Source organism: Ptychodera flava, chromosome 14, assembly GCF_041260155.1.
Source record: "Ptychodera flava strain L36383 chromosome 14, AS_Pfla_20210202, whole genome shotgun sequence".
Lineage (NCBI taxonomy): Eukaryota > Metazoa > Hemichordata > Enteropneusta > Ptychoderidae > Ptychodera > Ptychodera flava.
The window spans coordinates 27,766,556-27,793,246 of record NC_091941.1 but is presented as its reverse complement, the minus strand read 5'-3'; the positions used below and the strand labels follow the sequence as shown (position 1 = coordinate 27,793,246).

General features: G+C 38.5%; 2 protein-coding genes across 2 annotated transcripts in view; both read right to left on the bottom strand.

Annotated features, from left to right (window-relative positions):
* LOC139150004 (phospholipase B1, membrane-associated-like) overlaps window positions 1-7,491 on the bottom strand; it is a 9,178-nt gene extending 1,687 nt beyond the window's left edge. The window contains exons 1-11 of the mRNA XM_070722143.1: window positions 7,249-7,491; window positions 6,845-6,960; window positions 5,392-5,512; window positions 4,532-4,590; window positions 4,143-4,210; window positions 3,669-3,715; window positions 3,142-3,250; window positions 2,298-2,496; window positions 1,590-1,678; window positions 432-501; window positions 133-237 (exon numbers count right to left, since the gene is read on the bottom strand). Of these exons, the coding sequence (XP_070578244.1) occupies window positions 133-237; window positions 432-501; window positions 1,590-1,678; window positions 2,298-2,496; window positions 3,142-3,250; window positions 3,669-3,715; window positions 4,143-4,210; window positions 4,532-4,590; window positions 5,392-5,512; window positions 6,845-6,960; window positions 7,249-7,312 (1,047 nt within the window). The 5' untranslated portion in view covers window positions 7,313-7,491. The remainder of the gene's footprint in view (window positions 1-132; window positions 238-431; window positions 502-1,589; window positions 1,679-2,297; window positions 2,497-3,141; window positions 3,251-3,668; window positions 3,716-4,142; window positions 4,211-4,531; window positions 4,591-5,391; window positions 5,513-6,844; window positions 6,961-7,248) is intronic.
* Window positions 7,492-12,883: 5,392 nt separating this feature from the next.
* On the bottom strand, window positions 12,884-23,912 carry LOC139150003 (phospholipase B1, membrane-associated-like). Its single transcript, XM_070722142.1, has 14 exons — window positions 23,347-23,912; window positions 23,095-23,180; window positions 21,534-21,606; window positions 20,574-20,632; window positions 20,338-20,405; window positions 19,792-19,835; window positions 19,147-19,258; window positions 18,644-18,842; window positions 17,803-17,891; window positions 17,337-17,400; window positions 16,695-16,802; window positions 16,151-16,246; window positions 15,535-15,606; window positions 12,884-14,137 (listed from the first exon to the last, which is right to left on the bottom strand). The coding sequence occupies exons 1-14, from the start codon at window positions 23,411-23,413 to the stop codon at window positions 13,850-13,852; spliced, it is 1,425 nt and encodes a 474-aa protein (XP_070578243.1). The 5' UTR covers window positions 23,414-23,912; the 3' UTR covers window positions 12,884-13,849.
* Window positions 23,913-26,691: the final 2,779 nt, after the last annotated feature.

Genomic DNA, 26,691 nt, shown 5'->3' with positions numbered 1-26,691 from the left:
TGTTAACTCACGGTTTGCCTAATCGAAATCGTACTTAAATCTACGCAAAATTCGTTCGTTAGCAACTCCCGAGAAACTTCCATCGATACTCTCTGAATTTGATCTTTGTGTAGATTGAAGTTTCTGACTGACCTCATCGTATGGCATGCTGGTTTGTTCCAAGAAGGGTTGGACGACAACCGTAAAATCGTCTGACGTGTCGTATCGCCCGCTTTCGATCAGTTCATTAGTCATTGTCTAAAACAGACAAAATCAAAATGTATTTTAAAACGCAAACAAGGATAACATTTTACATCGTGAATGACAGAAGACTGATTTTCAGTGAAAATACGGCAATGTGCAGTGCTGCGCTGTAGCTGTACTGTGCTGTATTAATATCAGTTTAATATGATCAATTCAACGAATAAATACATACATCTTTGGAATTTTACCTGATAGTCGCTTAGCAACTGCAACAACTCGTCTTGGTCATCACCAAATTTTGCACATCTACAGAAACCACTGTGGAGATGATATAGAAATCGCGTTCATATACAGGTATACTGGGAAGAATGTTTGCGTTGTCTAATTCCATAATTAGTCACTATGTAATGATTATTCCATCTGACAATGATATTTTCAAATTTCGAAATACTTGCGGATCGCCTGGAACATCCAGCTGGGTCAACTTGAATGAGCGCCCTCAAGCGATGGATCTTCCAGGTTTCTTCCGTGATTTACCCTTTGGTATCTTTTACCAGAAGTGGCGTAGGATATTGCAGTTTGTCTGAGCTGTGGTTTAAATCCCCATTAGCTGTATCTTTTAGCATTATTTTTATGATCTTACTTCGAGCTAACATAAGTTTATGAGAATCTGCTAATTTATGTGTGTTTATACACTTATTACTAACTACCCTCTTGGCCTGTAGGCCTATATCCAATTTTGAATAAGATAAAGATTACACTTCGATTAAATGTTTGCCCAAACATCGTTTAAATCACAGTCCCATGCGGAAAAGCAAAAACCTTGGATTCTGTGCATATCTGCACTGAAATCTTCACATTAACTGCACATGGTAGACCAATATAATGCATAGGGATGAATGTTTTCAACTGTTCTGTTTCCTTTGTAATATTACCAAAATTTGCAAATGACAGGAAATCAAAATGACAATTAAAATTTGAATTTACTTGTCAAATGCTTTACAGGGGAATGGTTTCCTAGTGCAGTAAAATCCCATATTCCTTCAGAGGGTAGAATTCAGAGAAAACCGGGACAGAATAGGCAAGATATTTTGAGGTCAATAAATTTCAAGCGTTACATTCAGCTAGTGGGGCTATAACGTGCCAGTTTTAACATCATCACAACTAGCTTCGATTTAAACGAATTACGCCACATACCCTATGCGTCATTCACCTTATAATTTCGTTGTTTCAAGCGCTATTTACACATTTGTTTCTCTCTAAATCACCGTTCTCCTTTATAGTAAGAATAAACCTACAAGACGACAACAGCAAAATGTTGTACCGCCCTAAAACATGAATCTACATGGCACGTAATAACGTCTATAACGCCTGTGTAGAGCAGAATGGTGAGAATCGACACTTACCAATGAACGAGGTCACATTTAGGTTTGACAAGCTTTGCGATTTCCGGCACTTTCAGTACAGACACTAAATTGACAAATGTCCTTGGTAACTGCAATAAAAAAGAACACATGAAATCTAGATTATTTAGAGTTTTTTTACATCACACGCTATCGGTGTTTAATTGTAAATTTTAATCCGGAAACCTGTCTATTGCCGTTTTTGATCAATTCAAAAGTTCTAGTAGGCTGTTTTTATTTGCTTTTATGTCATATTTTGCATCCTATATATGTGTGGACATGTATTGTAATTTTGTTCTGATGTTTGTCAGCACTGTAAAATGTTTCATGATAAATAGGCAGGACGTGCAAGTCTAATACATTTTCACCCTTCTCAAGAACAGCACTTTTTAATAGCGGAAAATATAAGCACTCTTAAGTGACTTTTTACCAACAATTTTTCGTAAATTGTTTTCATGTTTCATTTGAATTCTATATTAACTTATAGCTCACAAATTCATATACTTCCGAACAAAGAGAGTGACTGAGGTAAGAGTTGGCAATCTGTTCTCACTTTGTTGTAGCTTGCGGGAAATACAAGACGGAACAGATCGTTGATACTAAAGTATGGTATATTTTCTGTAAGACGATCGTAACGTCACGCTTCACGAAAAACTGTAGGGCTGGTCTTTCTGTTCCTTGGGGAAAGATATACTCCTGGGATATACTTGCCTCCGCCTTTAGAACATCGAGAGCATCTCGGATATACTCAATGTACGACTCTGCTGTGTATAGGTTTTTGTCCGTACAATAGTAGCACAAGTCATTGCCTCCGATCAATATGGTCACGATCTTCCAATCATTTTCGAAGTCGACATCTTTGTGCGCTTTTATTCTGTCCACAAGTCTCTGAGCTTGGTATTTTATGTCACTGTTGGAGGATCACATGGAGTTGGAGAAAAAAAAACAGAATAACAGAGTGCATTAAAGAAGTCTGGCGTGTGCAGTATAGTTCGAAAGGCAATGGGACTGCGTGTATTAATGGGACAGTGTGTAAAAATTGAAAGACAAAGCAGATATTACACATTGCTTGACCGAAGACGTAGTCGATATACGTAGAATTACTTGCTGATTAGATCAGAGTCGTGAAGCTTGGAAGACAAAACTTATAATCTGAAAAAAATTGTGGTTCGCAAAGCAACTAACGGCATATTGAGCTCTCTATCATTCGCGATGACGTAATATCCGTCATCGATGACGAATAACGAAGAATGAAGCTTGATCTCTATGAAAATGTTGACACCTAAATGATTATTCTATCAAACAAGGCATTAGATGGTATACAGTCACCTGTAATCTAAATATGCCCATATATGGTTCCTTGGCATTCAAAATGCCCATGTGAGGGCGCTGTTTTTAAAAAGCGGCCACCCGCTTAAAATCTGTGATGTTAGATTTTCTCTTTCCATGGTAACTGTGGCAAAATCGGAATAGGTGACAGTATACCTTTAATCCTTTGTGATTTCAAAATTTATAAAAATAAAGTCCCTTAATAATATTGTTACTATTTGCCTACCGAGCAATGTCGCCGGGGTGACCAACGTTGAAATAAGATTGTTCGGCATCTCTACTGCTGATGCCGGTGGAGAAACCAAGCAAATTACTGTTATATTCACGTAGTATATCTAAAATTGAAACAAATTCCATGTGAAAAGAGATTGTGATACCATAGATATGTGTCCAAAGATAATGTGTGTAGTCAAACTGTCTTTCGTACGGTCAAAGACATTTTCGCACGTCTTTTTTTACTTCTGAGGACCAAAATAAGTAATACGGCAACAACCATCATTGAAATATTGAGCTTTTCTGAAATTACGAAACGTATGATGCGTGTAACTCTGAATTAAGCAAGCTTCGATAGAAACAACATAACAACAGCTGTGTAAAACTTTCACGCAAACAGTATATTGTTTGAAATCGATGGCGCTGGCCGTTGGGCTGGCAAGTAGATATAGTCTGACGACAGAATCAGATCCAAGACTAGTTGCCCCCTCTACAAGCGTGAGTCTTAATTTGGAGAAAATAAATTCTTAAATATCATACTTGGCAAAGTGATGACTCCTCTTCTGTAGGATTCATCTCCTCCAATACTTTGAGAAACAAAAATAAAATATGGACATTCATATAGTCAGATTTGATGGGTGGTTGATGTCTTCCTGACAAGAGAGAATTTGTTTCTGATAAGTAAATAGATTATCCCCGAAGACTAAGTTTCAAAAATGACGTAGATGTTAGTTTTGATTACTTTAATTCCTTAAAATACTCTTTCGAATAAAAAGGATCTCGTCACAATATCCTTTTGGCTGAAGTGAAGTTTGATTAAAATCGAAAACGGGACAAGCATGTCATGGCAGATCGTGAAAATAGTCCACACGACTCGAATACCAATAACATTTTTTCACAGAAATGTCTTTTTAAAACAAACGCCCTTCCTTGCATTGCTTGTGTTCTGAGTCAGAGTATGAAAGTATAAATATAACCAAATAATCGCTAATTACGTCAGTGGAAATATCTTACCTGAAAGACAGTCCACGATATTCGCGTAGACATCCAAGTATCATTTGGGCGCCGGCGCCGTTAGCAGCCTTAAATCAGTAAAACAAGAGGGTGATCAGATTTGCCCAGGAAACATCACGGATACAATTAGGGAAATTACTGTGTCGGCATACTTGGATTGCTAGTCTAAATAAATAACTTAGAAAGTAACCACATCTACTAACAGCGATCAAAGACGAAGGGTAAAATTAAGAAACAAGAAATGAAACAAAATGAAAAGAAATAGGAGCTTAAATATTACACGCGACAACGGAAAAGGTACTGACTCAAATTTGCGACCCCCAAACGATATAAATTCATTGTACACTGAAAGTCTGAAATTAATAGTACCGATTGACTTCTTTTCTTACCGTCAAGGAGTCTCCAATGGCACCGACGACTTTTATATCATTTGGAGTCAGCGTATGGACTGAAAAAAGATGCAGTTTTGATTAGGGCAGCTCCACGAATCTTTGGTCGTCATCATAAGTTATTTCTAATTTCAAGTTTACCACTGTTAAAACTGCTTGCTCCTTAGTAAATGCCATACACTTGTTACACTTATAATGTGTTTGATAGGGATCCGTTCTTTGAAGTCACTGTTTTGACTAAAACCTAAGACCCTTCCTTAATCTTTGCTTATATTGTGTGCCATATAGATGATAACCTTCGTCTCAAGACGAATCGAGCTTTTAATTTAATATTGTAATTCTGCCAACTTTAATGTGACGAAATGTCCAATATTCAGTACAACACAACTTGAGCCAAGTTGTGTTGATGAGTGATCGGTAAGAAACGGGGGATATTCCACCTCATCATCCAATCAGTGAGCTGAGAGAGAGAGAGAGAGAGAGAGAGAGAGAGAGAGAGAGAGAGAGAGGAGAGAGAGAGAGAGAGAGAGAGAGAGAGAGAGAGAGAGAGAGAGAGAGGAGAGAGAGAGAGAGAGAGGAGAGGAGAGAGAGAGAGAGAGAGACAGACAGACAGACAGACAGAGACAGACAGACAGACAGACAGACAGACAGATAGCAGACCAGACAGACAGAGAGACAGACCAGACAGACAGACAGAAGAGACAGACAGACAGACAGACAGAAAGCTAACATAAATTTTAAAGACAGACGGACAGAATCAGAAAGACACGGACTGAGAACTGAGACAGAGAAATGGAGAGCCAGATACACAGGTCGAAAGACAGACTGAAACGGAGACAGATAGGCAGCTTCATTCTCACCTGAAGTAGCGGGTTCTTGAAGCGTAAACGGCGTGCATGGAAATTGCGTGGGAACAGGCACATACGGGATCTCGGGTAATTCTACTGACGTGCTACATGTTATGTTTTCCAACAGATCAAACTAGAAAAGAATGTACAAAATTCATGGTAATCCAGACACCTAATGATAATGTAGGTTTAGCTGTTCACCTATCAATCCCTATGTGCAATCAGTGAATAAGTAAGACGAAATGTTTGTAACATTATGTTCTTTTTCATTGCAAGGCTGCACAGGCAATCGACAAGATGCAGTTGGCGATGTATGTACTTTACGATATTTAATCAATTCGAAAGAGGGATGATCGTACACCCTTGAGAGTTATGTTCTACCAAATGTGTTCAAATGTACATTTTCAGAAACAGAAACATAAAGTAAACCATTACATTCGAAACTAAAAGCAAGATAACTACAAGTAATGTATGGTTACAACAATTTTCGCATAAGTACATTGTTCAATTTAAGAGGATATTATCACGAAAACGACATGGATGACGAGTTTTTTTTTTCGAAAGACTTCAATCGGAAAAGCAATCAAAGACCATCTCTCCAAATTCTGAACGTTCAATAGACACTGCAATGATTTAATCTGTTGTTCAACGTATATCAAAGTTACATCCAGTTTCCGAGCAACCTAGCCTCATAGGTATAGTAAACAGCTTTGAAGTCAAGAAACTTTGGTTTCTCGGTTTCTAGCAAGCGTCTGCTTTCTTGTTTATACGACCGCGAAGTACTATTTTCCACTTGTTATTATGATGGCAAGGAGCGTTGTACGAAGAGTGGGGTCATGTCAATTCCATTATTCTTTCATTTCACCAAATGGGCGACGATGGGGATAATGAAATGAGAGATGGTGTAATATGGCTCAAGATTAAGACAATCTTGAAGATGGGGGCCATCAGGGAATCTGCAATCATTGAGATTTAGGAGTTCGGGATATTTTAATTAAGTTTCCTATCAGGAGATGTTCGATGTCTCTTGGGGTTTTTTTTTACCTGTCTTTCATACAAAGGTAATCAATCACGAAGTCAAACTAGTTTCAACGAGATTCTCGGTGATGTAACGGAAACGACAATATCAAAGCGTGTAACACGCTATAGTGACTGTCCTAATATGGAGCTGTTTTGCATATTAGATATTATTACGATGACGTAGAGTTTCAAGTCAGGTCATCAAGTAAGACTCTGAAGGAATTTAAATGCCCACGTGAAAATATCGTCACGTTTTTGGGGAGTACGCATGATGTTAAGGTAAAATCTGCGTTAACAACAACAACCACAACACATCTATCCATCCATACATATTACATACATACATCTCTCTCTCTCTCTCTCTCTCTCTCTCTCTCTCTCTCTCTCTCTCTCTCTCTCTCTCTCTCTCTCTCGTCCATGGTAACACAAAGTCTAAGTTACATACCGGAGGTCTATCTGTTACTGGTATAGGTTCTGTTTCGTTTGAATATAAATAAAAGTCAGCAGCTTCTTGAAATGTCGCCTTCGACACGGCTTCGATGTAATCGTTCCAACTGCAATCTAGTAAGGTAAAATTACATGCAAAAGAATAGTAAAAATCACAAAAAATTAAATATCAATGACTGTTCACTCAGGCAAAAACGGTGGTTTTCTTTTCGATAGGGTGCACTTTTCTCGATGTGTGCAAAAATGTTCGTAACAAACACGAGCCTAGAATAAATAGTTTGAAATGATAAGATTTGTACTGTGATTCTAACGGTACGATATGGTCGTAAGTAATCTCCTTATGGCGGGAGACTGAATGCAAAGAAAAAAGTATGAAAAACAGCGAAATCGATGGAAACCTACGTGTAGATGTAATGTGAAGAAGGATGATGGCGTAGATACGTTGAAGAAGTTGTGTCGGTTCCATGGTACCACCTCTCAGTCAACTGTTGAAAGAATCTCCGTGATGGGAGGCTTTATCATGGTTGATTACGTAAAGCACATCATCCGATCTCGCGCTGCACTTCTGACCTATCTTCAAGGTGTTTGTACACAAACCTCATGTGATCGTTTGTTTGTGTATGTCTTGTCTATTTCTCCAATATAAATAGTAACCTGGTATCCGTGTGGGCCAACCTTAAAAAGTTGCTGCGAGATCGCGCAGAGATAATGTTTGCTTCAGTTGCTTGTCCTTCCTTCTGGTTTGATTTTTCACTAGCTCCACATTATGTGAGCTGAAAACGAAGTATGAAGAAGTATTATTTGTACCAGTCATTCCTTTTAGCTTGTTTAGTAAAGTTTCACAGAAATGATTGAGGTTTCCTACCTTCCTGAACGGTCAAAGCCGGTGTATGTTTCCACTCAGAAGCTGGATGCCAGCTTCGAGGCATCCGTCGACATGCCACGGTGAAAAAGTTCATTAGCAGTAGTCATCGTTACCAAAGTACATTAGCGAGCTTCTTTATGCTGTATACTGGCCTTGCATTTTTAACTTTATAAATATATATATATATATATATATATATATATATATATATATATATATATATATATATATATATATATTATATATATATATATATATATATATATATATATATATATATATATATATATATATATATATATATATATATATATATATATATATATATATATATATGCGGGTGAATCGTACCTGGTTTTAGCAGAACTTCTTGCAACACACTATCCCGCTGGGTGTTCGTTCCCCCTCTGCCAGCAACCTATAAATGTTACAATCTCCCCGATGTTCATCTTCGGTCAAGTGTTTGTACTCGTAGGAATGAGCGTAATGTAGTGTAATGTAGTGTAAATTGAGCAGAACTTTCAAACAGAAGTAACAAGTCTGGCAATGTTCCCCTGTATCGTCTCTGTTCAAAATCTGTCAACATCCCGTTCTTCTTTCTAACACTGATTTTTTTCATTTAATTTGTAAATTTGCCCTCTAAATTGAAGCTAATGACGCATTATCTGGTCCCAACTGCAGTCACGGTATGGCTGCACTTACAAAGTATCGTGTATGTTTGGGCAACCGGACGAATCTTGTGCCTCATTGAAAAGGCTCTTTCACCAACAAGTGAACGAATGCAAAAATTAAAACTGAATCGTTGAAATCTCTGCTGTCTTTTATTCGTCTGAGTTATGAGGAAATACGGGTAAATGATAATTGACCCCTGACCCAGATAGCATCGAGCGGTAAGTACAGTGATACCAGTCGAGGTTGATAACTAACTTACGTAATACCGGGTGGACAACTCACCAATCTAGGAGGATGACCTCCTCAGCTCAGCGCTAGCTGGTAGTCCAGAGAAATAAAAACAGTAAACGCCGAGTAAAACCCATTGAAACCCATTTCATTACAGCGTCTTGTTTTCCACAATTGTATGCTTTGGAAATCATGATATTTTGTATGTTTGTTTCATGCTTTGCGTGATGCTGACATGTTTATTTGTTTGTTGTTTGCTTGGCCAAGAAATAGTGTTTGAGTGGTTGTAAAACATTACCTACTTTTTGGGTTTCATTTGATCCATAAAGAATCAAACGGTATTATTATAAAACTGATTGACCGAGCAGATGAAATGCGTAAAGTTTGCCAACAACAAATCACGTGTATGTACATGCCCCGTTAAATCATACTCTCCTGTCAAGAATCGCTAGTCCACCTATTTGCGGAACGCGAAGCACAAATGTTTTTACAGCAAGATTCTTTAATAATTATTGCAAAAACGTGATTGTCCGACAGTCAAAATAATTAAATTTGACGTAGCACCTGACACATCAGAGCTGTATCGTATGACAGGGTTTATCGCGGTTTATGTCGGCTCTAATCAATGTAACAAGCTCTGTCAATTTTAACGAGATAGGCATTAGATTGTAATCTTTGTGCTTCGTTTTGTTTTCTTATAGAATCTTATTTACTTTATCTGTCCTGTCCATGCGTTATACTATAAGCCTTGAAAGTCGCCTTTTATGTGAATAACAATCAAAATATTGGATGGACTCATCTGAATATCGTCTCACCGTTAGTGAATCATTTAGGTTGTACAAAAAGTGGGATGGAAGTTTTGTTCTGCCATCTGCTATACTGGCATTACAACTCCCTATTTTTTAACATCATAAATGGAGGTTGTGTTTTAGCATCTAAAATATTCTTGCTGTACGAAGCAAAAAAGTTGAAAAGTTGCATATTTGTCGTTTGAATCAGCACATTATTTGTCCTTGAAACCAAATAGTTAGCCCAAAGATTTTATGAACCTTTGAGAAACTTGACTTATAATTATTAGTAATGATAAAACCAATCAAGAGCATTCAATAAGACTTTAAACTCTGAAATTCATGCGAAACGAGGCAAAGGGTAATGAAAATTGCTTCCTCATTGGGAGTTTGTCATCGTCGTAAACCACCGGCCCCTTTACGGTTTGATCTGTTGATTTTTGCCTAGGTCCGCGGAGCGGAAATCATGCTCTGGCTCACGAGAATGGGAATTTGTCATCTTCTCTAATACAACGTATGAAGCCAATCTCTACGTTTCTATAGTCATAACGCATCATGTAGGTCACGGTGGACACTGTCAACAACGCTACAACGATATATTTGAATATTTGACAGACAGTAAATATATTCAAGTCGGACGTTCATTGAAAAAACTGTCCTTGAAGAAGTTCAAACATTCGGTGAGGCAAAATTTCGAATTAACAAATGACTCCGGTGTTATAATTAAAGAATTGAAAGATCAGCGTGGATGTACAGACAATATCACAAGCAAAACAAGCCCAAGCAAAGTAGAGGAAAAACAACTTATGCGAAGGAATACAAAACTAACCTGCCACTTTAAACCTAACACGAAAATATTGTTTTCACTGGTGAACGTTTTTTCGTAATCGATGATCATGTCATTCTGATTATGTAATAAGATGTTGCATGAAATAGAGCATGAAATTGATAGTCGTTTTGGAAAGAGGTCACCAGAGGTTATCAGTAAGTTTTGAAATTTCACAAAACCGTGTAGAGAGGGTGGCAGGGAGCTTTTGTAAAAATGGGAGGGCCAGTGGGGTTTTAGGTTACTGGGGGAGACGAAGAAAGGGAAAAGTGTACAGTTGGTGGAATTGGGAAAACTTTAAACTTATTCAATAGTAGCGGAGGCGGTGGGGGAGGAGGAGCTGCCTTGAACAGCTCCTCTCCAAAGTTTGATTTTACGCAATATACTTCAGAATACGTTTTCAACAACTGGTCAAATGCCTGGTGTTTTTTGAATCGGAGAATGGCAATAGATCGATCACGAGTAGTAACATGAATCATGGGACTCGCGTTCCGATGTAAATACAGCTAGACGGTGAGATGCATATAAGCTTGGTTGTACGCCGTGTGGCACGGAACTTCGTCTTGCTGCTGTTTTGAAGCCGACAGCTCTATAGTGTGCCTGAATATTTATTTTTTTCTAAGTTTAAAGAACAAATAAACAGAATTGGGATAGATGACTTCTCGTCACTGTTTTTGCCAATATCCAATACTCTTCTGACTCTTCGCCTCTATTCAAACGCTTACCTGACCAAGGCATGCATACTTATTGAACCTACAGAAGGCTCCTCAGTACCAGCACGGTCCAACCAGGACAGTCGTAATATCTGCCTGTCTGTGCTGATTCACAATTTCCGGCGCGTTATCGATTTCACAATGCCTTGATCATGCAACTGTGTAACAGTATATTCTCCCACATATTTTTTTTTTCACTTTCATACCTACCTTTTGAAAAGTCCTTTCATCTACTAACACTATTTAATATCTGGGTTTACATAATTTCAAAATCCTCCGTTTTCATTGTCGCTTTTCAAGACCCAACCAGTTGATATCCCCTTTTATACAGAATACAAGTACCCCTGAACTCTTTAAAAGCCCCCTTTTCATAACTGTCTGTGCACTCCCCCTCCACCCTTCCTGGTGCATCCTAACGACATGACACATATCAGCTCGTTCAGCCATATTCCAATACGTTTACTGAGTAACTTTAACACGATTGTTATATCAGTCAGGGTGCATCCTCATCACGAGACGTGTGTCACGACAAGAAAACACTAAGAAAAGACAGCTGAGAATATGTGATCATCTAACCGGTGTTCCGTGGTCGAATTTGGAAACGATTTTTATAAAAGGGATGGGGTCATCGGAACTAAGTTTGCCAGGGACCCCTACGACACATGGTGTACGTTGGGGATTGATAAAAGTTAAAACATGTTTGTTAACAATGAATGTCGCAAACTTTAAATGTTGCAGCTATGTTTTCGTGATGCATCTAGATATCATGCATGAAATACATTGTTTGTAAACAAGAAAGTCGCACACGCGCACTTCCGACGACCCCTACCTTTAATATTTGTTCATACAAATAAATATGAGTCCACGATTAAGACTTCTGGCTATAGCATGTTTCTCTGAACATTATCAATCAAAACCTAGTACCAAAGAAGACAACATAGTTAAAAGCGAATGAGAGGGGCACGCATTGCCACGGCAATAGCAACTGATTACGATTGTGCATGTACACGCGCATGCAAGCCTATGCGTTCTTTACTCATCAGCGTGTGTATGTTTTAAAGGCCCAAAGTCGCTCTTTTTTATCTTTTCGTGATATCAAGAAAACTTGAATACTTGCAAAAAGTCACTCAGGTTGCAATAGGACAACGGCATGTAACTGCAAAAGTGTCAAAAATTACTCCTTTTGCTGAATGCAAACATGATGATTTTGTTTGTGACAGTGTATGTTCAGCCATTATGGTGAATGTTTTCTGAACGGAACTTGAATTTTCACAACACACCGTAAAATGTTTCATTTAATATATCTCAGGTTAGGGCCTACAAGCAGTGTTGAGGTTGTGCCTACAGTTGGCCAGTAATTCGACATGTTTCAAGAAGTCAAACATCACAAACTACTTTTCAATATCAAAATTCATTCAAAAAAAAAGATTAAAAAAGACTTGACTTTATCCTTTTACGGCTAGAGTGATTTCATTGCGCCTTCCGTGAGTGTCTAGCCTGTCTCAGCGTCAGTGGCTGATAAAATAGACAGACGATGAGATACCGATATAAGAAGATTGAAAGATAGACAGCCGCTGCAAACAGCACAGGGAACTCTCAAATGTTCTCTTGTTGTGGTTTTGGTATTTTTGTTTGATTGTTTACAAATACATGTTCCATAAAGTACATAAAACATAGCTGAAACATGAAGTGTATGCTTGTTTAAATAATAAATAAAAGTGTAAAATGAAAACCAGAACGGAATACACACTCTACCTGAACTAACACTCTGATCTGCTGGAACAAATACACTCAAAAGTTCATGCTTCAAGTATATTGGTAAATTACGCTATGTATATATTCGTTAACAAACAAAATCAAAAACTAAAAACATAATAACTGTGGAGAGACGAGTTTCCAGTGGAAATAGTTTTGTAGGATGGATTAATAAAAAAGTCGGAGACAGTTGTCTGATGGACTTCTTTTTTATTGAAAAAATATCACAAAAGTTTGAAGCTGTCCCTATATTTCAATTCATGCAATAATCTTCTGTAAAAATCAATACTTCAATCTTGTGTAAGTACAGACTTTAAAATCAGTGGATTTGTCATTCATATAAATCAATTAGGCCTACTCTCGTCTTTCTGTCTCATCAAAGGCCATGCTGTCGAACATGCTTTTGCTGTCTTTTTATTTTCTGCTTTTGTTGTTCATGGTAAAATTTGTTTTATTCGGTATATCACTCAGAGATGAAACGCACAGACAGTAAAATTTGGCCCGTATTCCTCGATTGTATCTGTTGTGCGCTGTAGTCGACGACGGCTAGTCTGGCAGTCGTTGCCTTGACGAACTATGTTTGCTCATCGTCTACGTAAATGTCGTTACGAAATATTACAGGCAGTAAAAGAAACCAAATTATACGTTTGAGATTGCGATTCAAATGATAGTGAACACATGCGATACAGTGGCTGCCACGCGGTCACATGGCACACAGTCGCCATCGTTGCTTATTGGTGACTTGAGCGTGGACACTCATGTTGTGGAAAAGTTGCAAAGGCTTAAAATACGAAGTGCTAGTCGATGTAGCATGGGTAAATGTTGATCACTCTAAAATAATTTACATGTTAATATATCGGTAAGGCGATAGGCATATTTTTTACATCTTACAGCGGGACCACTCAGCTAAAGGTTTGAGAGCGTGAACGTCTGTATCTACGGGTTACTTTCATTCTGAAGACGATGAGATGCAACAAAACGTAGAGTATAAAATAAAAACAGATCAGTAACTTTCTTCCTCAACTATTCCACATTTTTGAAATCATGCACTTTGCTCCACGCCATGCCCAGTGCTCGTCACAGTCCCTCTAGACAAGAGTGTGCATTAATGCAAGAGTGGGGTTTTTGGTAACGAGGTGGTTTTCAATATAATACTTCATGCCTGTGCAGTAGAAGTTGAAAACAGCCATGTCTGCTCACTTTCAGGAGTCCTCCGCCTTCGCATCACCATAACAACGGCAGCCACGATGCACAAAACGATTAAGACACCGCCAACTACGGCGAATGCTACAGGGAGAGCTGAAGGTGCAGTTTCCTTCGACTTCGTGTCTTCGACTGGGTGTCGAGAACCGTCGTTTTCGTCGCTGGGGGCGGGTGCAGCCGCTGCGGCACTCTTAAGTTGCTTAGGTTGGCTGTTCTTCGCGGTGTAAAAGTATGGATTTTCCTGTAGTAACAAGAGGAAACGTCGATTGCATTCAAGGTTTATGCGTCAAAAACTTTTAACTTTTGACGATAATTTCATTACTTTTTCCGTATTATTCTCCCTAGAATGTTTTGAAACAAACCTTGCCATCTCAATAGCGTTCAATGTCGGTGCTGATAAATTGATTCAAGTTCGGACTAAAATTCAGTCGTCGACAATAACATTGGACTTTACACGTGTACAGGCTGTGTTGAAATGTTCAACGCTAGGTGATCCTGACGTGAGTCTCGTATTAAAATGAGAATAAGAACAAAAATAACAGGAAATGCATCAAAAGATATAGGTGACGCAGTTTCAATTAAATGAGTATTGGTCGTTGGGTGATTTAGCAGAACGGAAATTCTCCACGGGATAGAAGCAGATTAGAAGATACTGCACATAAGAAACGAAAAAAAGTAATCAAAACGTTCTAGCCTAGACAAGGTTATAAGCGTACGAGTCTATGACCCCAACAATTACCAGATGTGAACTGAATATGCTACCGTGTAGCGCACAATTGGTTTAGGAGACAATCGTGTTTCGACAAAAAAAGGAGAAAATCTGCCGCAAAAAAGTTTGCATCTTCCAAATTTGTCATATTTTTTTAAAAGATCTGAATGAACTCATCAGTAAAAACCTACAACATCAAATTCGAAAGTTATTGGGAAAAAACTTCAAGATATGCCTTGACCAAAAGGAAACTGATCAAAAAATTTTGCCATCAGTCGGAAATTTTGCCATCAGTCGAACACGTTCGGAGTCTTCCCTGCGAACCAACATACCACGCGTAAAGGCTTGCGATTATGGATAAAATGGCGTTTTGACTAACGCAAGTTCCCCTGTTATTTTTTCAAATCTGATTGAAGTCAATCTTAGGCACTTTCACATAAATTTGAACCTATCGAATATGTAGTGCCAGAGAAGAAGTTTCGACCGAAATGAGTCGAAATCCTGAAAAACCCACATATCTGCAAATTCCATGTTCATTCTAATAAATCGGCATAAAGTCATCACTACGACGCTACAAGTGAAATTTCATCATTTTTGTTGACATCGGTTGTCAAGACATCTACAAATGTCAAAAGTCAGTCGATAAATATGCAAATTAAAGCAAATTATGCGAGCCTTGCCAACAAAACACATTCCAGTTCTTCAAACCTTGCCAACAAAACACCTGCTCACAAAATTTCAGTAAAACGCAGTTTTCGAGATCTCGTATTCGCAGACACATGGACGTACATAGAAAGACGTACAGCGGCATGACATCAGCTCCTGAGTGTCAACATTAGAGCTAAACCAGACCATTATGGTTATAACCATGTGCCTGTGCGTCTTTCAGTTGGAATATGTCGTTTCATAAATTTAAATATTTATCTCACCCCTGAGGGACATTCCAAAACTATGTCTTTGCTCGGGTCAAAACTGTTCGTCTTCTTTCCAACAGGTTCAAACTGGAAATAAGACAATATACAACAGGACCTTATTAGTATTCACTTACATGTAATTACACTAGGCTGAAAGATCCGTTGGGGGGCGTAGAGAGCGCCCTCGAGCGACGCATCTTCCAGTCTAGTAAATACACATGACTCCTTTTATTATTTAAACACAGCCCACTGCACAATATACCTTGTCAACAAATAATACATTGTAACTGTAATTACTTTCTTCGTTCATGATTTGGACGACAGAAACTCTCCTTTAGACTTTATAAGCTTTGCAATCCACGGTAATGGCTCCAAAGTATAGTGGGAGGGATTCCTTGCTAAATTGCCATCAGCAAATCGAGCACGTCATATTCGTACGCTATAGCACAGTCCCTCTCAGATCCTCTCAAAACGCAAAATACAGCAGTACAAGAAAACAATACGAACACTTCTCAACAACATGAAGTGGGCGGAAGTGTAAATGATACGTGCTACTTGGGTGTGATTTGATAAATTTCGATGAATGGGAACTAGAGAACCAAAGTCTTGAAACTTTCAACTTGATACGTACCAGATTGTTCCAAAGAGCCTTGGCTGCTGCAGCGTGACCCTTACCACTAAAGTGAAAACAGTCCGGGGCAAAATACGACCTATCATTCTCATCTGACTGGAAAGAAAAAAAAATTGACGTGAAATCGACTATCCCACTTAACACAATGAAATAGTACTCGACAAGTTCTTCTCTGCCGGTTCTATTCTTTCTTGGAAATGTGCACGGAAGAATATGAAGCGCCACACGCTCAAACTGCTCCCTTTGAAGCTGGGTCCGTATCATAAAAACTACGACAGGTGGTCTCAGAATTTTTGAGACAAGACTGAAAACTGCAGCAAGAGAAGGAGAACGCACAAGTTAAACAAGGAATATGACCCTGTCAGGATACATAATTCACCGTGGTGCTCTGGCCTACACGTGAAACTAAACCATTTACTGTAATCTAGGATAGAATGGCAAGGCCTTTAAATCAAGATGAATAATTATACTAGCCCGCATATACAGTGATCGACTTTACGCCAAAACGCACACGGCCGGTCTAGAAATCGGTAGGATTACTCACATTCTTCTTCTTTGGAATTTTGGTTTCTTCATACATTGGCTGCAAAACTACAGTAAAATCATCCTTCACGTCATAAACGCCGCTTGCCACCAGCTCTCTTAACAGTTGCTGTAGAAACGTTGAAATGAAACGGTAAAATGAAACAAACAAAGATGTTTACATCATGTATTTTTTATCAATGCAATTATCAATTGATAGTTTATTATACTCCATTTGCTGTAAATTTAGATATACTCTTCCGTACTTTTTGTTGTGTTGATAAAATATCATGATTTGTTCTGCTCCTAAAATCATCTCGAAATGCCCAGAGACAAAGTTGTCGATCCAGCGTGAACATGTGTTATTTTCAGTATTATTACCTGCAACTGAAGTTTAATCCGACTAGAATCCATTTGTCAATAATAGCATTGGATATTGTACAACACGGAGAAAAAGCAACATTAAGGTACGTTTTTCCGTTAACAAAATTAATAAACTATCATCACGTGATATTAAAAAGTTACGGCTACTGTAGATTAATGTCATTTAAAACAAAATGTGTTGTTCATATCACCAATTTTCATGAGAAAGCTTATTACAAAAAGGAAAGCCATGGAAAACAGACGAACAATGGAACCAGTGTGAACGTTTCGGAAAACTTACTCTGTATTTCGCCATCACGGGTACGAGCGCTTTTTTCGAAAAAATTGCACTCGGACATAGATATCTGTATCGAGAAGAAGGGGAGTGGTCTTAAAACTTGCTCAGAATAACATTGAGAAAGAAACGAATATTATTGCTACGGAAACTAAAATCGGACATACGGACATTTAATGGTAAGCCTATATTAATTCTATGTTTCACAATGCAAATACACAAGGCGATGCAGGAAAAACGTGGAATATAACAGCAAGACGTGCATGCTGAGCTTGAAAAGTTGCCCGCTAAAACAAAGTCATACTTTCTATGATAACTGTATCCTGCATGCTGTATATCCATCGGGCTGGTAAATGTAAAATTGACAGGATCTGGTTTACTCGCCACAAAACTTTATAGTCGAAGTGGGTATCTTTCACAAAAATTACAGTACGGAACTAAGTACCGTTCGAATATGAAAAAGGTAACTTACAGACGCAAGACTTTACAGCTAATACGTTGATTTTCGGCGAGTTCTAACACGTCTGCAATTTGCATTAAATTGACAAAAGTACGCGGCATCTGTTGAGAGAAGATAACATATGACATTACAGTGCCTATGATTTATCGATTATGATTATATCCACTTGTGGTGTGGTAGTAAGTTTTGGTTTATTTAAGAATTTTGAAGAGGATTTTTCAACTTACGTCTACACTTATGACACCCTGGTGTCCGACGGTCTTGAAATCGTCCCAACTACCTAAAGAGTATGCGATCTATCTATCTATCAGACCAAAGCTATAGGGACGCTGTGCGTATACTTTCGACAGTTTGCGGGGAAGGTGGTGTACACGCAGCCCAACATTTTGTTTTGCAACAAACTGCAAGATTAAATCAATATATTTACCAGGTTTCAACCCCTTCTTTCAACTACTGGACGTTGGACGACAGAAATATTGATGGAATATGTTGACTTTCGATCATTGTTTTTACGAGTATAGTGCAACTGTAGGCCGAACGTTAGCGTTTTTGACCTATGATTTTGTAGAAAGTGTAGAGTTTTGACCTAAGAATTGACCAATATCGTAGACTTTTACCCTCCCCTATTTAACGGGGTTTGCGCTTTGCCATTTGACACGTCTAGGGCACATCTGAAGCCATATTCGAGACTGAGTGCCAAAAACCCCAAGATGGGGTATCGAACTTTACGATTGAAACGAGCCTCCTCCATGGTTTTTAAACCGCTTGGAGCTCTCAATATCCCTTCAAATATATATCGCTCTGTGACTCCCTTGTTACTGGAAAAAGTCTCAAAATTTAACAGGTTACCCACCTCTTTCTGGAGCAGGTCAAGGGCACTCTTAATGTTTGCGATGTAATTTTCGGGTTTGAATTTATCTTGATGTTTGACCCAGTCGCAAAGATCATTTGAACCGACGAATAGAGTGACCATCTTCCAATCATTGTTAAAATCAACCTTTTTATCTGCCTTCATTCTGTCAATCATCATCCTGGCTTGAGTAACCATATTTCTGTCAACAAATTACACAGATACAACGTGGAACAATTTTAACACCTACACGAATGAAGAGGGTTTTCATTTCTCCCAAATCCTGGATGACCGCCAGAGAGGTTCTTGTATAACAATTTTAGCGCCATCAGCTATGTCGTATATATGTTTACCATACAATGTCTAGATTGAATTCTGTTCTCTTTGTTCGTAAGCTGCTGTTTGTTTACTTGAAATTGTGTTTTGTTCTCTCTAAACAAGACTTATTATAAAGTTCTCTGTGATTGGTCGATGAGACCGTGGGCACAGCATGGCATGGCACTTACATCGCTTCGGATCCAGGCACAGCCACATTGAGACGCGAAATTTCAGTTTTCTTGACAGATCCTGTCCCTATCGAATATCCAGCCAAGTTTGGGTTGTACTTCTTGAGCATATCTGACAATATCAATAAAAATGATAATCTAAACATTATGTATTACGGAGAACTCAGCAATTCCAGTCCTGTAACTTGTGTCTAGGAGAATCATTGCTGTGGATATCATCAAGCTCGCTCTGAAGTGAGCGCAATCTCCGGACTAATATTCAAAGATTAAGTTCCACAGTATTAACTCAGAATCTACAATTTCTTTTATTCTGCACGCTGGACGAATTTTTCCCTTAAGGAAACATTATGTCAGTGTGCATTACAATAGGGGCAGTCCGATCTTCTGTTAAAAGTATCCGATGCTCTCAGTAGATGAAAAAATGTTAAAGAAACTATGTAAGAATCCGTTCAGTTAGCGGAATACAACCGCCACAGACAGACGACCATACGATAACCACACCACGTAAATTACACTATTGCGGATAAAAATATCATGACAAACACATTTTTAGAATATAAATGTTGATATTCAGGATAAAAAAACGGTCTGACAGAGTTTTCATCCCAGGCAATTCCGACGATTCTTTATGATATATAGACTTACTTGGTAATGTCGTGACTTCTTCTAGGTGCTTGTCACCGCCGATGCTTTAGAAATAGGAACAGTTTGAAAAAGTTGGCTTAGATATTTACTTATTATAAACTGTTAGGTTAAACTTGTTATAAAATGTAACTCCTGAGATTTTTTTTTCGATTCTCAATATCACAAATCGAAACACTGAGGGCGCCCTTCTCCCAATCTTATTGCGAAGAACGTGTGTGTCCACACATGTGGAGGTGCATGAAATTCAACATAGGTTTTATGAAGGCATGAGGAAACGCGAGCGGCACAAATGTGGACAAAGTGCAACACGGTTGTGAATAAGAACATCTATAGATGCGTGTTTTATCATCAGACACACGCCTATTAATTGCAAGCTTCGATACCAATATCCAGTCACAAAATATTACAGTTGCCTATTTTGTGCGAAAAGCCTACTCAAGATGGAAAGGATATATTCATTTTAATAGCTTTACACCTGGAAATCGTTTGAATTATGATGCGGGCTGAAAACTCTCCTACGCGGAAAAAGCGACAGCCAAAACTTACCTCCATGATAGCCCTCGATACTGTTTCAATACCTGCCATATATATGACGCATCGATTCCATTGCCTGCCTAAAGTAGACACGGGGGGAGAGGTTTATACAAAGAGTCACCGTTTTGTGCATGATGTTACAACATGAAGAATAACAAACTCACACAAAACGACATGAAATGCGAATATACATCTGATTAAAGATTAAGGAAGTTGAAGATTTATATGCAGAAACTGGCAATACTTACGGTCAGTGAATCCCCTAAAGCACCAATGACCTTTATATCACTTGGTCTGAGTTCGTGAACTGAAACGAACAAAAGCGGAAGTCATAAAAGTCCTTGTGATTAAGGTATTAAACGCATTAGTTTAGCTAGGTTTCATACTTTAAGTCACATTGCGTATTTCATCATTGCGTTTTACGTGACGAGGTAACCAGAGAAGAAACATATACTATCATCAGTATCATCTTGAAACACAACCATTAGTATCATGGAATAAACGGTGATGTTCGATGGTGGTTAATAACGCTGATCACAAATGACGCCATTTTTCTTTCATTAATATGTAAAAATAAATATATTTGTCCGCATTTCCCAGAAGAACGACGAAAATAAAACCTCTGTTGTAACTTAGACTACAAGCCGCAAAAGTGGCCACGAATGCAACGATAAAATTTGGCCGAATTTTGTCCGATGTCGCTGTCGCGCGCGTGCAGCTATATTTAGTAACAAAACCTGAAATCGCGATCTCCTGCGCACTATTTTGCGTTCATTCTTATCGAGTTCATTCTTATTGCGTACACGGTTACTGCATGGTGTGGGTTTTACGATCGCACAGCCTTCAACGCGACAGCGTTCGCTGTTTATTTCTTCAATTTCATAAATTTACTCTGTTGTTAAAGATACTGATAAGCCCACGGTAAATTGCTGAGATTTACGCGTTTAATAACTTCGCCCACAGACTAAAGGGCAAGTGTACGGGTTATCAAAATCACATGCATTTATTATAACGCCCTTCTATGCGTAGGAACTCAAGTGGGTTCAATCAAAAGCCAGGGTACACAATTGTCCGATCTTTCGAAACTTCAGTCTAAATAAGGCGCGGATTAAAAACAGCTACGTAGCGGTCTCTGTACGTCACTGCATTTTGCTTTACTAGGTTCGTAAAGAATTTCGTACAAAAATCAGCGGAAGTTATATATTTACCTGAGGTTGGAATGCGACCGCTGGACACGGAAACACTACAGGGGAAGTTCTTCATTCCAACTGCCTTGGAAGACTGCGAAGAAAAAAAAGATATTTTTTCATAAAGCATTTCTCATTACAAACTATATGACGCGCAAGACGGGTAAATATCTGTGAGGAATAGAGGATTGTTCCGGGATATACGTTACCAGACAGGGAGTAAGAAAATAAACATTTGCCCTACACCGCCTATGGTCATACCTAGAACAAGGTTGATTACCAACAGTGGGTGTGGTTTTTTACAGATTGATGGTACACGGATGTAACTTTTTTTTTTCGTGAATAGGAACCTAAGGAAATAAAACACGGAGAGAAAGACAAAGCATTCGTGGTACTGGCTTTCAATTGAGAACACTTCCAATTTCTCTCCCTTTCCTTCCGGGTAGTCCTCAACAGTGTCAGATTATTTCTTATGAAGAGCGCATACATGGTGTTGAAAGATTCCGTCGTTAACGGGTACTATCAGGCTGCCAAGTCGATCCCTAACACTAGGGAACACCCGTATACGACCGAATCTCAAAGTTTTAATAAGTGAATCGCGATGTTGTTTTTTCCGTTCACTCTTTAGGTAACACTTTTCATATACTTCTCTAAACCATTCAGGAAGTTAGACAAATAATTGTACAGCTAAATCATTGTCAACACATAATTTTAGCGCTGTAAGGTGAGAAAATGCAAGATATTTCTTCACTTATACATTCTTCCCGAACTCCCAAATTCGCCAAATAAGTGCCCCCCAAAAACGCAAATATATTTTCGGCTATCACACAATTGTAATATGAATTTATTGGCCTATCTATTTCACATGTAAATAAACTCTGACATGGCAATCTGTTTGCGGAGTGTGGCACGGGTAGAAAGGATTGACACGGTTGCTGGTACTCGGATGGACGATACACTCGCCGTTTCAGCATGCACTGGTGTGCATTGTGCGAACACATATCATCGCATTGTTGACCCGCAAATATCAAAGGCGCTAGGTTGTCAATGTGGTGTACGAAGAAAAAGAGGAAGACATAACACCATTTTGCCTCTTTACTTTTAATACACTGAACGCTCCGTGCGCCTGTGAAAATATGCCCTTGATCGACAACACGCGAAATACGACAGTGTTACCAGTAAAATAGGTCGCATTGGCCAGTTCAATGTAAACATTATGGGCTTTTCTTAAGTGACCTACATTTGGAGACATTGTGTCAGCCGATCTATTTATTACATACATGCTCAGATGACCGTGACGCACCTTCCCTTGTGTATCTCCGACAGGGGTTTGGTAACATGGGCGACAGTGGCACGTTCAGACATAGACCCTAGTTTCCTCTAGGGTCTATGATTCTGAACTTCCATTCTGTGGTCCATTTTATCGTTTGAAAGTACCACTGTGGTGTGACAGGGCATGGAGGTAAAAAGAGACGTCGCCGCCACTACCTCCATAGTTATCTGAGGTCTATAAACTATATACCGGGGCTGCTCTGTATTGACGTCGCATTCTTTTAGGGACCATGACTGGTTCAGCACTTACCCGAAGGAAATTCGCTCGCAATGCGCTCTGCGCTGAAGTATTGTTTTCGCTAAGTCGCCTTATCTCTTCAGCATATTCTTCCCAATCTGGCGGAAAAACAGACAAACAAACAAAAAATCATTTTAATTGTTAGGGTGCCTCTGCAATGGCATCAAAACACGATGAAACGTGAAGGTCAGTATCGCAAGACTTGTAAAACATTCCTTCCGTGCTATGTACACAATCTTGAGTCAGTTGAGTGTTACGACGTACCTGCCGAAACATGTGAAGACAATAGGCCTATGACTATAACTATTGAGCTAAGAAGTGTAGTCTCCATGTTGTCCAGTCGTTCACCCGAACGCCACGATGATACAAGTCAACGAATGGAGTTCTACTAGCACTGCGCTACAGAGCTGACAAATAAGATTTCACATGGTCACGACACCTATTTATAGTTCGCCGGGACTGTACACATCACAATGATTTTACAATGCCAACATTCAGGTCGTATAATGCTGTCATGTGACCAGCGTCATGTGATACATCGTCAATCGATTTCGAGTTCTGATGTCAGGCATTTAAATATTAATAGCTTCCTCATGATAAGTAACCGTGACTTAAATTGGCCAAAAGGTAATGAGGGAATTCAAAATGGAGAAGTTTAGACGCAATTGGATTGGAATAAATTTAAATAGAGCAGTGCTAGGAAGACAAAAATATGAAATTATCGCGTATGAGTAGGATTTCTAACGGGAATACCCCGATGAGTCACTCGAGCTCTGCATCACGGAAATGCCATCCGTAGGTATTCAAGGTTAACCGCGCATTGAGTGAGTGGCCGTAAGAGATAATTTCACTTTCAGTGACACAATGCAACGTTTCCGTGTTGAAAGTAAAACGCAAATTAGTTTTCATTTCAATCAAAGACATGAAAGATGAAAAACAGAATGATTGTAGCACACGGAAAGACGGTTGACGACATAAAGGGGGATATATATATATATATATATATATATATATATATATATATATATATATATATATATATATATATACATATATATGTGTGTGTGTGTGTGTGTGGTTATGTGTAGATATATGTATATATATATATATATATATATATATATATATATATATATATATATATATATATATATATATATATATATATATATATATATATATTCTGTGTGTTTCTCTGTGTGTACTCATCGGTCCAAAACAGATATGAAACGTCATAAATTGTCCAGTAAAAGGATAGTAGTGAAAGTCATTAAAAGCTATCGGGTGGGCACATTTGTACTTCAACGTAATCGGACTTATCAGATTAATGAGCTGCTATCTATGGATTTCAGTGTTTTTACGATTTTCGAAACTATTTTAGGCAGTCTGATAGAGTAAACCGTTAATGGTGAGAAACAGGAACCAAAGACACACACATTTGTGCCCACACACACACACATGGCAAATGAGATTTGCCGAACGAATCGATACACCTTTTCTGGTACATAGGTATAACGGTGTGAGCACCTTCAGATCTTTGACCAAAATCACTCTAGAAAATATTGACAATGTAGTTAAACTTTCACAGAATTTATGATTATCCCTTATGATGTATAATTATCCCTTTGAACGTGAGGTCCAAATATCAAAACTACACACCCATGCCGTAAATTGAAGTACCTTTCACTCGATCGTTCATCTGAATATTAATGCCATGGTATTATGAAATCACAATTACTAAATTATTAAATATACCGATCACTACATAAGAGAAGCATTTTTGTTTGGATATATGATATAAAGCGATAATATTTCATCAATACTTGACAGTGCATATAGGAAACACCCCTGGGCCGTACCCACAAAATGTTTGGGTTCTAGCCACCATCACTGTGGTCTTTGGAATTCAACGGCAACGAGCTTCAGGGGCTTGAGCGTTTATGCTCGACAAAGTGAGTATGTTCAGATATAGGATCATGAATCGATCCAGAAGGAAGAATTTTGTAAATATGACGACGAATGCGTATTTTAACTGGGATATCTTCCAAAAGCTGCACTTGCAAACTGTACGATGTCTCTTCCTCTCGCCACAAACTCAACACAGAAGTGGACTCCACTGAGGGGTTTCAGATCGGCAAGTTTTTTGTGTACCGGTGTTGGTGAAATATTTCAGGTAATTTTGTCATCGAGAACCAATTTCCCCTTACATTTTTTGTCGATGATATTAGCTTGAACCTTCAAAAGAAAATCACTCGGGTAACAAACTTATCTAAACATTTTATTGGAATTTAACATGTGTTCATTCGTTCGCAGTGAACTAAAGGAAAGTGTTTCAAAGGAGTGAAAAACGTTCCTGAGCTCACAGTAGCGTATAGGCTATAGCAAAATTTCATATCAACTCGTCTTCTCAAAAGAGTATACATTGTATGTACTATTCGTGTTGCCTTTGTTTCTATTATTACTTCCGTTCGTGATATTCACGCTCTGGAGTTGTATGATAAGTCGAGACCCTTCACCGAACAAAAATGAGGAAATAACAATTTTTACGCCCACATTGTGACAGAAATTTTCAAGCTTACTATTTAGGTCGGGACGTAATATTTAAACTTCGAAAATTTTATACGTTGTGCGTCGATGGACTCGTTTTATGATCATAAATATATCTGTATCTACCCCATTTTAACCATTAGTGGCGCTCAGAGGAAATGCTGGTCCCAATGTGTTCCGCAAAATTTAATAACACCCCTTACCTTTGATTTTTTCAAAAATGGCAATCATATTATGAGAAATATTAGAGAAAAATAAAGCAGAAAACACCCCATTATTCAGAAAATCTATAGGAGTGGGAGAGACAAATGCAAAAACAGTTACAAACATGTTGATGTTCTATGCAGGCTATTGTTGTCTCTACCAGCTGACCACTATTCCTGCCTGGAACAACATGACAAGGTTTGAGAAAAGAGCGTACATAACGTCGCTGTAAAAATCATCTTTCAATTTAGCGCTGACATGGTTGTACATCAAAAAAATAATCTACCAGCTTTCAAAGGGCTGTTCCAATTCCTACATGGATTAACTTTCGCAAAAAATGCTCCTTTTTATATCTTTTCACAAACTTACCTGACGAACAAATAACTCCCCTTTTCCGTGATTTGGGAACACGTATGGTACCATTTCCCTGAGAGTTTCCCCATGGAGATCGAGCGCTATATCAACAAAAGCGATTACACATTAACACAACTGGCATGGTGCATGAATGTTAGTTCTGCTGTGAAGGGTACTTTCGTGGCGATTGCCAGTTTCAAATAATTGTCATCAATACCTGTTACAATATGATCGAGTAAACCACAGTCCCTCTGGACTGTGAGTAAACTTTCAGCATTTTCGAGTAAATTAAACGGCGAGCCGCGATACTTTCTGGAGTACATCCTTTATAGACCTCTTGAAAATGCTACATTCTGGCGATGTGAAGTGTCTGCAAGCTCATGTACGATATGACTCTGATGTCAGCATCTACTAATCAGTACTTGTGAATTTTCGCATATGAAGAAGTCTTGAATAGCATCTTTAAGTGTTTAAAAGAAAAACCATTCAAATATTCAACGTTTA

Bases quoted from the DNA above. Each gene is read 5' to 3' on its own strand.
- LOC139150003 (XM_070722142.1), bottom strand. From the start codon at position 23,413: ATGGAGACTACACTTCTTAGCTCAATAGTTATAGTCATAGGCCTATTG. The intron at 23,181-23,346 runs GTACGTCGTAAC...TTTTTCCGCCAG, and splicing joins GTCTTCACATGTTTCGGCAG to ATTGGGAAGAATATGCTGAA. The intron at 19,259-19,791 runs GTAAGTCTATAT...TGATATTGTCAG, and splicing joins AGAAGTCACGACATTACCAA to ATATGCTCAAGAAGTACAAC.